The sequence below is a fragment of the Thamnophis elegans genome, unplaced genomic scaffold (genome assembly GCF_009769535.1).
Source record: "Thamnophis elegans isolate rThaEle1 unplaced genomic scaffold, rThaEle1.pri scaffold_59_arrow_ctg1, whole genome shotgun sequence".
Taxonomy (NCBI): Eukaryota; Metazoa; Chordata; class Lepidosauria; order Squamata; family Colubridae; genus Thamnophis; species Thamnophis elegans.
This window is the reverse complement of record NW_022473899.1, coordinates 340,581-352,280: the sequence shown is the minus strand read 5'-3', so window position 1 is coordinate 352,280 and position 11,700 is coordinate 340,581. Positions and strand designations below refer to the sequence as shown.

Sequence of the window (11,700 nt, the reverse complement as noted above, 5' to 3'; positions counted from 1 at the left end):
AGTCTTAAAAATTGATGGGGACCACATGACCCGGGGATGCCGCAATCCACCACCATAAATAACCGTTGCCCAAGTGTCCCAAATTTTAATCCTCGGGATGCGAAGACCAGTTGTCACTATTTTCAGTGCCATTCTGAAACAATTGGCTGTAAGCCAAAGACTTATATATATATATATACATGTCCATCTCTCAAAAATTTGGGACTGGCTGGCATAGGGGTTTCTGCACAGGTAGCTTTTCATCCATGACCAGTCTAAAATCCTGTGACTGCAACTGTTTAACTCCTAGATTTTGGCAAAGATGCCTCTCCCATAGCTAACAAGCGGTTTGCTTAATGACTGCCACCACCACCCCAAAAACACTTCTGGAAAATCAAATGTATGTGCCTACGATCCAGGTGGTGGTTCTCCCAAAGGTGCTTTTATTTAAAAAGGGGAACTAAGTGGACTTTTGTTTTTCCTAGGAGATGCTTCGCTTCTCATCCTTCAGTTGAACTCAGGGCTGCCGAGAAGCGAAACCTTTTCAAGGAAAAACAAAGGGAAGTCCAGCTGCCTTTGGAAGAAACACCTTTGGGGTGATCTGTTTTATGACCAGGATGGGCACTATGGACTCCCCTGTGGAGGAGGAGGAAGGGCAGCGGCACGAGGCAGTGGAGCTGAACCATGACAGGGCAGGGGGCCGCAAGCGGATGGGCCACAGAAATGGAGGAGGAGCAGATGGCAACGCTTTCCAATCCTTCCCCGCACAGATAAACCTTCAGAACCGCTCCAAAATAAAATGAGGTTTTGGCGTGGAAACGCATAAAAAACATTCTATGCAGCAGCCCAAACAGTGGGATTCCCCTGCACGGAAGGCGCATCGGAGGACTGGAAGGGCCTTTTGCCCTCCCCCCCCCCCCGGTGACCCCCATCAGGCCAGTCGCCCTTGAGGACTCCCAGAATTGCTCAACCTCCAACCTCTGCACAGACACCCCACTCAGCCCTCCGGACACCGGCATGTGCCATTTTCTGTTTTATTTACATGTTAAAGAACCAGATTTTAACATACAGTAAGATGAAACAGAGCCCTAGAAGATGAACAAGTGGGAGTAAAAGAAACGGTAGAAAAAATATACAGTCAACGTAAAAAACTCAAGAGGGCCGCCCCTCCTCTTCCGAAAGGCAGCCGCCCCGAGGGGCAAAGAACATGCGGTGGCAATTGTGCCAAGGACATACACGGCTGCTGCACTCACTCCGGGTCCCAGGGGAGCCAACGAGGGGGGAGGGGGGAGAAGGGGGAATAAATAAAGAACCTCGAGTGCTGGGGGGGGAGGGACAAGGAGCAAGTGAGAGGAGGAGGAGGCGGCGGCGCCTTTCCTCCCCTCCCCCACCCGAGAGGGGAGGGGCCCCAAAAGCTGGAGCATGGAGGGGAGGACGCATCCCGCCCCAGGCCGTCTCTGTCCCTCCGGAGAAGGAGCGTCACCAAACTCAAAACTCACTAAATGCCGGATAAAAACTACACAAAGGCCTTTGAGTTCAAGGCAGCCGCTCCCTCCTAGAGCAACCTGTACACAGTCCTAGCGGGGGGCCCCCCCTCCAACCGAAGCACAAACGGGGTGGGGGACCTGCTCTTGCCCCACCGCGGTCCAGTGGGGAGGAGAGGGGAGCCAGCGGCCGAGCCTTCCCGTGCTGACCCCGAAGGGGGGGGGGAGCCCCTCGCTCGTCTCGCTCTTCCGGGTTCCGATCCTGCGGAACCGGCCTCCTCTTCCGGCCTCCCTCCCGCCTGCCTGTCCCTCCTAGTTCGCCCCACGGCCGCCTAGCTGGAGTCAGAGTCGCTTGTGTCCGAGGAGGAGGAGGAGGAGCTGGAGCTGCTGGAGTCCGAGCTGGAGCTGCTGGCACTCAGGCGGGAGATGGGCACCTGCTGGGCAGACTCCGGCTTCTCATTGGCTGCAGGAGGGGAAGGAGAGAGAGAGAGAGAGAGGAAGGTCAGCCCTGGACCAGGAGAGGCCCCCAGGGCCCAGGGTGGCTGTTGCGGCCGCTGGAGACCGACTGACCTTTCTTGGGCGGCTTCTTGGCCGAGTTCAGCTGCCCGCTGACGTCCTGCAAGCGCCTCTCCAGCTCCCGCTTCTTCTCTAGGGCCAGCTCCTCCTTCGTCTTGCCCACCGGCTTCTTCAGGGCTGCGGAGGAGAATTCTGGTCAAGGGACTCCTCTTACTTCAGGCTGCAGGGCCTAGGAACCCACCCAAATCTGTCCGACATCTTAAACCACGGTTAAAGAAACCACAGCAACCGATACTGTAAAATGTGAACCCAGCGATCCGGGTCTCCAGGCCTGAAAAGGCCTCGTGGGAGCCAAATCTTGGGAAGAGAAGGGCAACACGGAGCCTCCCGACAAAACCTGCCACACCAGAGAAAACAACTGCAAGAACACCCCCGCCCCCGGGGGCATCTGGGCAACAGAGGAAGTGGGTTGGAAGGGGACACAAGTAATCCCTGCCTAAAACGACATTTTATTTTTATTTAGAATTATATATATAAAATTAATAAGGGAATTAATAACGTCTTCTGGTCCAACCTCCTGCTCAGGCAGGAAACCCTACACCACCACTAGACAAATATAATATTTATCAGGACCCTCCATGGAAATCCAAGTTCTTATTTTTAAATTAAGGCTTTGTCTGTCTGTCTTCCTGGGGGGTTTCCTGCCCTGCCTCCCCAGCTGGGCGGCTTCAATGAAAATCTGGAGCGTGAGGCCGGCAGCCAGAGGGCCCCCTCCTAAATGACCCACTGAAGACACGGCTGGGTGGCCCAGGAGGTGGGGAGGCTCCCAGGCAAACCCAGCTGGCCAGAGGAGGGAGTTCAAGGACAGACCCACAAGAGGAGGAAGAGGGGGGGGGGGAGGCCAGGAAGGCTTCCCAGGAGCCAAGCGGAATTCAAGGTTGCAAAGCAGCTGCTTTCCAAGGGAATCCAGCGGAATCTCTGAAAGGCCGCAACTCCCCCAAGTAGACCAGATGGGGACCGCCGTAGCCGTTATCTGAGATTTCCCCCACACAGAAAAAAACTTAACCCCTAATTTCCTTCGTAAACAAGGCCAGCAGGAAAGCCTCCATGGGGATCAGGACTGCCTGCGCCAGGAAGGGAGGCGGCACTTCTACCCGTGTGAGGGGGGGGCTGCCTGCATCTAGCACTGAAACCCCCCTCGGAGACCTCGGCCGCCACTGGAGGACCAATCCAGGCTGTTTTTCAAAGCCAAAGGCAACGCGGGAGAAGAACGGGGCATGATGAGGCATGCAGACAAACATCCTGCTCTCCCTTCCTCCCCACCCCCTGCCTGCCTGGTGACGTCTCCAGCCCAGCCGCCCCCCCCCCCACCCCCAATAGCAGACACAGTCCTTGGGCAAAGTCAGAACAGACTCCCCACAAAAGTGGGAGACCAGCCATGAGTCATCCCCCCCCCAACCCAGGAGTAAAAGGCCGCCCGCCCGCCTCCCGCCCGCCCAGACTCACTCTCGCTGTAGGGCTTCCGGGGCTTCTTGCGCAGGCAGGAGAGGACGTAGTGCTCCAGCTCCCGCAGCGTGGAGGCCTTGAGGGTCTCAAAGTCGATCTCGATCTCCTCCGGGTTGGAGTCCCTGAGGGAGGGCTCCCGCGACTGGATGATGTGCACCACCCGGCCGAGCTTCTCCCCAGGGAGCTTGTTGATGTCCAGGCTGAGCTGGCGCTTCTCGTCGTAGCTCATGGGCTTGCTCTCCTCCTCCTCCTCCGAGTCAAAGAGCACGGGGACCGGGGGAGGTGGCGGCAGCGCCTTGGAGCCAGACTTTTTGGCGTTCCTGGTGGCAAAGGGGGAGAGCGGCGTTCAGGTGACGGGGATCCTACCCACCCTCACCCGCCAGAAAGTGGGGGGGGGGGGAGACAGCAGCTGTCAGACTGTCTTGGCTTGTTGACATACAGAGCTCGCCACGGTCGATCCGCCGGGGAAAGAGAGTCATCACCCAGCTGGTGTCCCCCTCGCACCGTCCCCTACTACTCACTTGCTCCCACCACCACCGCCAGCCTTCTTCGACTTCTTCAACTGGGCCGGGTGAGCGCGACCCTCGTCGTCTTCCACTTTGGCTTTGCACTTGTCCGACTTCTTCTTCTTCTTCTTCTCCTTCTTGTCCCGCTTCTTCTTGGGCTTGGATACCGGTCCTTGGGAGAGGGCCGCCAGCTGCTCGTGCACCGCCCGCAGCTGGAGGAGGAATGGCGGTTGGAGAAATTGCCAAGGGCCCCCTTCTCTCCCCTCTCCCACAAAGGCCCCGGGGCGGGGGGCTGCCTCACCTGTTCCTGCAGCTCAGCCAGCCGATTGGCCCGCTCCTCTTCGGAGTCCGAACTCTCCTCCTCAGAATCTGAGGAGCTCTCACTGCTGCTCTCATCTTCATCTCCCTCTTCTTCGTCATCGTCCCCCTCTTCGTCGTCATCCTCCTCCTCCTCCTCGTCGCTCGATGAGTCATCTGTGGAGGACTTCATCAGAAGTCCCGGCTGTGGGAGCGATGTCGAGGGGGGGTTGACATTCAGGGGTTCATCGGGCATCTTGGCGTAGCTGAATTCAAAGACGTCCTGCAGGAGGACCGTGGAGACAACCCCCCCTCGGCCATTATTGCTCTGACCACCAAAACGGGGAGGAGCGCGAGGAGGCCCCCACCACCATCGGATTCCCGTGGCTCACCTGCAGCTTGCGGGCCATGGCCACCACATCGTGGTCAGGAGGGTTGTACTTGTAGCAGTTGGAGAACATCAGCCGCACATCAGAAGCAAACGCCTGTGCGTCGTGATACTCCCGGTTCTCCATCTTGCGCTGTGGGCCCACAGGAAAAGGGGGATACCAGAGGGAGAGGAACACAATGAGGGCGCAAATTCCAGAGCTTTCAACACACACACACAAGCACAGAGGAGGGTAACTTCATTTCATTCCCAACCGAGAGCACCACAGGTTGTCCCTAACCTCCAGCCAAGTCACCCAGGCACTTGTGGAGCCCAGGGAGCCAGGCCATCATTCAGAAAGCCCCGCCTTTTTCTCAGGCCTGGAAATACGGGTGGCCCTGCATGCACCCGTCATCCTCCCCCACACCAAAAGCAAAACCACCAAGCAGAATTGCAGCGTTTTCGGAAGTGCCTTTTTATTGCTGAGAAAATGCCCGGGGACCCCCCCAATGCTATGTGCTCTGTGCCAGGGATGGCCAAACCGGAAGGTGCAGGCATGTGCGCACACTGGAGCGCAAGAAACCCAGAGACCAGCCGGCCGGGGCGGGCATGCCTGTTTTTCGGATCAGAAAACCAGCTGGTCGGAGCGCACGTGCGCCAGAACCAAGAAGATGATTGTTAAGGGGAAAATGGGAGAACCGTGTCTTGTGTTGTGTTCCCTAACTTAGTAATTTATAAAAATAATGAAGGTGGGCTATGAAGAAAATAACCGTGTAGGACAGTGACCCCGGACCTTTTTCACCAGGGTGCCCAAAGGACAGACATGTGTATGCGCTCGTGTGCCCACCCCTATAATTTAATGCCCCCCCAGTCACGTGTCCCCTGATCATACACGTGTTATCTCCCCCCTCCCCCGGCTGCCCCACAAATGGCCAGAAACAGCTCATTTTCCGACCTCCTGCAGGCCTGGTAGATCTATTTTTCACCCTCCCGAGGCTCTAGATGCTTCCTAGGACCCTGGGGAGGGCGGAAAACGGTCCAAAACGCAAACCAGAAGTTCAAGAACAGAACAGCCGTTTTTCTCCCTCCGGAGGCTCCAGGAGTTCCCTGACACCTCTGGAGCGTGAAAAACAACCGAAAATCAGCTCCCTGACAGGGCAACGCCACGCATGCCATAGGTTCACCATCACAGGCGTAAGAGAAGGTGTGATCAACATTTTTTTTTTCATTTCTTCCTCACCCAAGAAGAAAGGGAAGCAAAAGCAAGGAAGAGGAAGCCATCAGGAGAACTGCTGAACGCCTGGCTCCGTCCCTGCACTCTACCCCAAGGAGAGAGTCCCTGCTGCCATCCACGGCTCCCCTACCTCAGGACTCCCTCTCTCCCCCCGCAATCAAAGCAATTCAAGGAAACCCCCCGATTCCAGGAGCTTCCCGGCCCTCCAGCTCACCTTAATGCTACTGAGGTCCATCGGATGCTTGATGATCTCGTGGTAGTCGTGGAGGCCCAGCGCGGAGGCATCGACGGGCTTGTAGAAGGGCCAAGCGTAGGCCGCGTGCTTCTTGGAGACGAGCTCCTTGAGGATGCCGTTACAGTACTTGAGCTGCTCGGAAAGCTTGCCTCTCTTGGACGTCTGGTGCTGCTGCGAATCCGGCAGGTCTTTCCGGGGAGGCTTGATGGGGCGCCCGCTCTCCCTCCGGGCGGGAATCTTGGCCGCCTTGGCCTCCAAGATGGCAGCGGAGGGGGAAGACTCTCCCCCGCTGGTGGCAATGATGGCCGTGGGCGTGGGAGTCGTGGTATCCGCTTTCCGCTTGACGCCTTTTTTCTGTGGATGGCAACAAACAGCTTTGTCGATTTCCCAGGGAGTGCTGTAAGTTGGGGGTGCCGACTGGACCCCACACATTGCTCTTCCTGGAGACAGCAGCCAAAGCCCAGGGGGCCCGAACAGCAGCCACCTACCGGGCTTCCTACCTAGCCGACCCCGGTGCCCCACCACCGTGCTCCGAGCTCACCTTGGTCACCGGGTGCGTGGGCGCAGGGACGGCCAGCAGCGGCTGGGAGGCAGCAGTGGAGTGCAGCGGCTTCAGGAGAGGGGTGGAGATGACGGAAGGGTGGGGGATGCTGATGATCGTGGTGGGGATGTCTGTGCTGCTGGAGAACAACCCAGTGTGGGAGACCGAAGAGATGGCCGGAACCTGTTGGGCAGCGGCATTGGCTGCTGCCAGGAGGGCTGGGGAAAAAATCACCACAGGTTAGCCGAAGGAACAAGCTCATCATCCCCACTGCCCCCCATTCCCAAGCCAGGAGTGCCTCTCCCCCACCCCCACTTGTAAGGCAGGGAAGATTCAAAACTTTCCCCTGGGGAGGGGGCGTTCTCCCCTCCGCCAACCCCATGGGGCGTGTAGTGCCTGGACCTCCGGCGGCTCTCTGTTACCTGCTGCACGGGATGCTCCCTTCTTGTGGCTGTTCTTGGCCACGGTGATGACAACCTCCTGCTCCTCCTGAGGCATCTGGGCCACTTTCTGCAGAAAGATCTTCTCCAGCGTCTGGGCCATCAGCACAATGTCGTCTGTGGGCTGCAACGGGCAACAGTCAGCAAAAAAAGAGGCCAAGGGGCAGACGGCGCAAAGCTTTGAGGACAGACGCTGTGACCACTTCGGTACCACTTTCCGACCGGAAACCTTCAGACGTAACTTAAAAATGAAGCTAGCCTATAAAGACGCTAAAGCTGCCTAGCCGAAAGCCTCCAGGAACGGGGATTCAGCAGTCGGCCCTTCTGAGGTTACTGTTCTTATTCTCAAAGGACTCCCACATTAAGTTTGAGCCAGACACACACACACACACACACACACACACACACACACGTACAACAGGGAAAAAGCCTTCCACAGCTGACCTGCGCTAAAAGAAGAAAGCAACTTCCGCCAGAACTGACCTGCTGGACAAACTCCCAGCACACAAGGTATTTAAGGTGCCTGGCATACCGGATTTAAAGCAAACCAGTCAACCCAAGTCCGCAGCTTCAACCCTTGAAGGACCAGGAGCAGCCGGGGAAAGGCGCCTCCATCTGCAGGCTCACCTTGTTGTAGATGTAGCAGTTGGTGAACATGGTGTTGAAGTCCTGCATGCATTCGGCCGAACTCCAGTAGTAGCTGTTCTCCAGGCGCCGCTTGATGGTGCCCATGTCCATCGGCTGCTTGATGATTTTGTGGTAGTCCTGCAGGCAGAGAGGGGCACAGGCAAGGCCCCGGCCATCAGGGACACCGCAGCCGCTCCTCACGCAGCCAGACCCCAGGGTCCCGTTCCCCCCCCCCCTGCCCTCACTGTCTAGCAAACTTTGCAAATAAGCAGCAAGAGGATCACGGACGCCCTGCCTGGCTCTTTCAAAGTTGGTGAGAATCCAGCAAAAACACAATGAAACACGCACCCACCCGCGCCTTGGTGGGCACATCTATGGCCTCTACCTGAAAAAGCTCCTACCCACCCAGCCCCTGGCAAGGACCACCCTACTCGCAAGGACTGCCCTGCCACGAAATCTCCCTGGTGCGCAGAAACAAGCTGGCAAGCAGAAACCTAGACAGATTTTACCTCTGGGCTTTAACTCCTTAGGTGCCGACCGTTAATTTGGGGGGCCCCGCTTGATGTCTTCTACAAAGTCATGGATGGGAATCTGCAAAACGCATTCAGGTCAGAAGAGATTAGACGGGGGATGGCGCAGAAGTAGCTGCATCCTCTCATCCATGCCTTTGTAGGGACATGAGGGAGGAGGAGGAGGACCGGCGCCCCACAGAAGCGTTTCAGTGGGGGAGACCCTAACAACTGGCAAGGGCCCTGACTGACTGTCACTCTGCTGAGGGTAATGGCATCCTGGCGGGGGAGACGGAGCCCGAGACCAAAAAGCCGACACGGCAGCAGATGAAGGACCCGACACCAGCGCCACTCCTGACCACCCCAAGCTCTGCCCCAGCCACGCAGGGAGATCCAGGAACCATTCAACAAGCACGGCCATGCCCCCCCCCCGCACCCCACACAACCCCCTACCGGGGAAGGAAGGCCGGTTACCGGGAGCCCCAGCTTGACCGCGTCCACCGGCTGGCGGAAGGGCCAGGCGAACTGGTGCTTCCAGAGCGCTTTCATCACCACTTTGTGCAGGTACTGGAGCTGGTTGGTCACCCGGCCGGGCTTCTTGGGGTTGGAGACCTCGGGAGGGGCCGGGTTGGCCTGGGCCAGCTGCAGGGCCGGTACGGAGGCCATGGTGGGGCTCTCGAAGCCCTCATAGAGCAGCGACGGCTTGCGGATCCGCTTCCCCGGAGCCGACTCCACCGCCAGGCCCACCAGGCCCGCATTGCCCTCGCCCAGCAGCCTGCAATAAGACGGGAACGACGGCCGCTCAGCGGGCGAGGAGGAGCCGGGCAGGAGCGCCAAGAACGCCGCCGCCGCCCGGCAAGGAACGCCGCCCGGCACCGCAGCGCCACACACGGAGCGGGAGCGCGAGCGAAGCGGGTCGATCTGCCAGATCAAGCCGGGGAGGCCACTCCCGCCTTCCCTCCCGATCGCGCCGGTAAGCGCGAGGCTGCGGGCAGGCTTGCAGGAGGGGTGCCCGGTTGCTAGGCAATCCCGCCGCCGGGCCCAGCCCCGCCGGCAGGGAGACGTCCGTCGCCGCCGCTCCTCCCTCCTTCCCTCCCTCGCGTCCGTCCCCGGCCGCCGGTACCTACTTGCCGTTGGGGTTCACGTTCTGCAGCATCCCCGCCGCCGATCCCCAGCAGGCGCCGCCGCCGCCGCCGCCTCCTGCTCTCTCCCGGGAGGGTCCCGCTGCAGCTGCCGCCGCCGCCGGCGCCTCCGTGGCCTCGGGGGAGCCCCCCACCTTGCTGGGCGCGCGGCTCACAGGGGCATCGCCGGGAGGGGCCGCTGCATGGCGGGGCGCGCGGGTCTCCTTCCTCCTCCTCCTGCCGCTCCTCGTTCGGCCGAGCGGCGCAAAAGCTCAGAAAATGGCGGCCTCCGCAGCTGCGCGGCGCTGCAGGCGAGTTCCCGCTCGCGAGGCCTCGGGGGGGACGCCGGCCTGCCTCGGGGCACGAAATACGGGGCGCCGCGAAGTCCCGGTAGCCGCCGCGTCCGGAAGCGCCGGGAGCCGGGCCGATCGTGGAGGGCGGCGCCGCGGATGGCAGTGGATTGTAGGGGGACTACGGTAGCCGCGCTCCGCCTCGGCCGGCGGGCTCTCCCTAAAGGGTGGGACGGGCGGGGGCGGCCACCGCTACGGAAGCCGGGAGGAGGATCCGACTGGTGGCTACAGCGGCGGCTGGCGATTGGGGCCCGCCGGCGACGATGTCTCCGGATAGAGTCCGCCCCCTCTTCCCCGCCACTCGCGCTGGCTTCCTCGCGCGCAGAGCAGGATCCTTCCTTCGCTACAACGAAATGGCGCCTATCGGCCTGCCTCTGACCGCCCTTATATAGACGCCCGCGGCTCCCCGATTGGCCGAGACAGGGGCTGACGTCACCATCCCGCCCAGCCACGCCCGTTCGCAGCCTCGACAGATCGCATGGGGCGGGACCCCGGACAATGGGGCTCCGCGATTGGACGAGACTGGGGTCAATCACTCTTCCGCCTTCCGCCCCCTCCAGCGCCCCCTAGTCCGGCGGCCGGCCCGCGCATTGGGCCTCGCTGCCATTCGTTCCCTCCCGATTGGCCCGCGCGCCGAGCGGGGGCGGGGCGGCAGTAGGAGCGCGTCCGTTGGCTGTTGTCATTCTCTGCTCTCCGCGGGGGGAAGGGAGGGGATACGGGAGAGGCGCCATTTTGGACGGCGGAGAATCAGGGCGGCGGGACGGCAACGGCCCCCTTCCTGCCTTCGACACAGTCCCTACCCCGCAAAATGAAGCGTCAGGCAGGAAAACGGGCACTGCTCGCCTCAGCCGGCGCTTCCCGCCAAAACCCGAGGCTCCCCCCCTCAGCCGCCGCACAAAAGATGCTGAGCCGCAGCGGGCTGGACCGGGGCGCCTCGACCCAATCCCTCACCTAGAGGGGCCCACGGGTCCTCCGTCGGCCTTCCAACGCAAGCCGGCTCCGCGGGGAAGGGCGACCGAATGGCGCGCCTGAGTCATTTCCGGTCGGGGAGGGTTCCCGGGGCCGAAGGGCTTCGCCATGACGCAGCGCTTTTACGGGCGCTTCCATCTTGAGCGAAGAGTGGGGGGGGGAATGGCCGCTGATTCTACCACCCCTCCCTCCGCCCCCCCCCCGATGATTCCATGAATCCCCCCCCTCCGGTCCTCAGGTTGGGCGCTCCTCCCTGAGGCCCCGCGCCTTCAGTCTCCCCGACCCCCCCCCTCAGCGCCTTCGAGGCGGCCGCCGGGCCGTCACGTGACCGCCGAGCGTCGTCGCCATTGGTCGGCAGGAGCTGGAGGGCCCGCGAGGCGAAAGGCCCCGAACCCGCGTCCCCCGCTGACCGGACGGCGCCCCTGGGGCAGATAAGAGCGAGAGGGGAGGAAAAAACAGGTCCTCCATGTAGCTAGTCAAGCGAGAAATCCTACCAAGCGCTGCCGCGGCCGCCATGGGCGGGCGGGGAAGCCTCACGTCACCGCGCTCCGATTGGACCCCGCCGTCACGTGACCTCCGCGCGGCCGTCACTCCGAAAAGCCCGGATGCCGCCGGGGAACCGTTCGTTCCGTCTCCCCCGCCGCGCAGCCGGCCGCCGACTAAAGCGAGTGCCGAAAAAACGGCCCGCCGGCGTGGCCCCCTTGCGGCGGACCCCGCCCCCGTCCGAGTCCCGCTTTGGGCGTAAAATCAGCATGGCTCCCGCGACGCCCGAAGATGCCGACTGCGCATGCCCCACCTCACTCCCCACCCCCTCAATCTAGAGTCGCGCGTGCGCACCGGTGCGGGAGCGGCGGGGCGCGTGCGCAGTCGCGGTTTGTTGCAGCCCGCCGCCGGGCTCCCAGTCCTTGGTCCCGTGGGAGCCGATGGGTGTGGGCGGGGTCTCCTCCCTGGATCTGCAACCGGGGGGGGGCGGGGGGCAGGCTGCGAGGGGGGGTATCCCGGGGCGCTCTGGGCATGCG

General features: G+C 61.2%; 1 protein-coding gene across 4 annotated transcripts; it reads right to left on the bottom strand.

Moving 5' to 3' along the window:
* Positions 1 to 999: 999 nt before the first annotated feature.
* BRD2 (bromodomain containing 2) lies at positions 1,000 to 11,458 on the bottom strand. 4 transcript variants are annotated; one of them, XM_032238677.1, is made up of 12 exons: positions 9,369 to 10,884; positions 8,695 to 9,016; positions 7,733 to 7,870; positions 7,088 to 7,229; positions 6,666 to 6,883; positions 6,104 to 6,478; positions 4,681 to 4,809; positions 4,293 to 4,571; positions 4,007 to 4,203; positions 3,486 to 3,805; positions 2,034 to 2,156; positions 1,000 to 1,926 (listed from the first exon to the last, which is right to left on the bottom strand). In XM_032238677.1, exons 1-12 carry the CDS (start codon positions 9,395 to 9,397, stop codon positions 1,796 to 1,798), a joined length of 2,403 nt encoding a protein of 800 aa, XP_032094568.1. In that variant the 5' UTR covers positions 9,398 to 10,884; the 3' UTR covers positions 1,000 to 1,795. The 4 variants fall into 4 exon arrangements, with proteins under 4 accessions (XP_032094568.1, XP_032094569.1, XP_032094570.1 ...); XM_032238678.1 differs by having other exon boundaries at positions 8,716 to 9,016; XM_032238679.1 differs by lacking the exon at positions 9,369 to 10,884 and adding an exon at positions 8,242 to 8,323 and having other exon boundaries at positions 8,716 to 8,803.
* Positions 11,459 to 11,700: the final 242 nt, after the last annotated feature.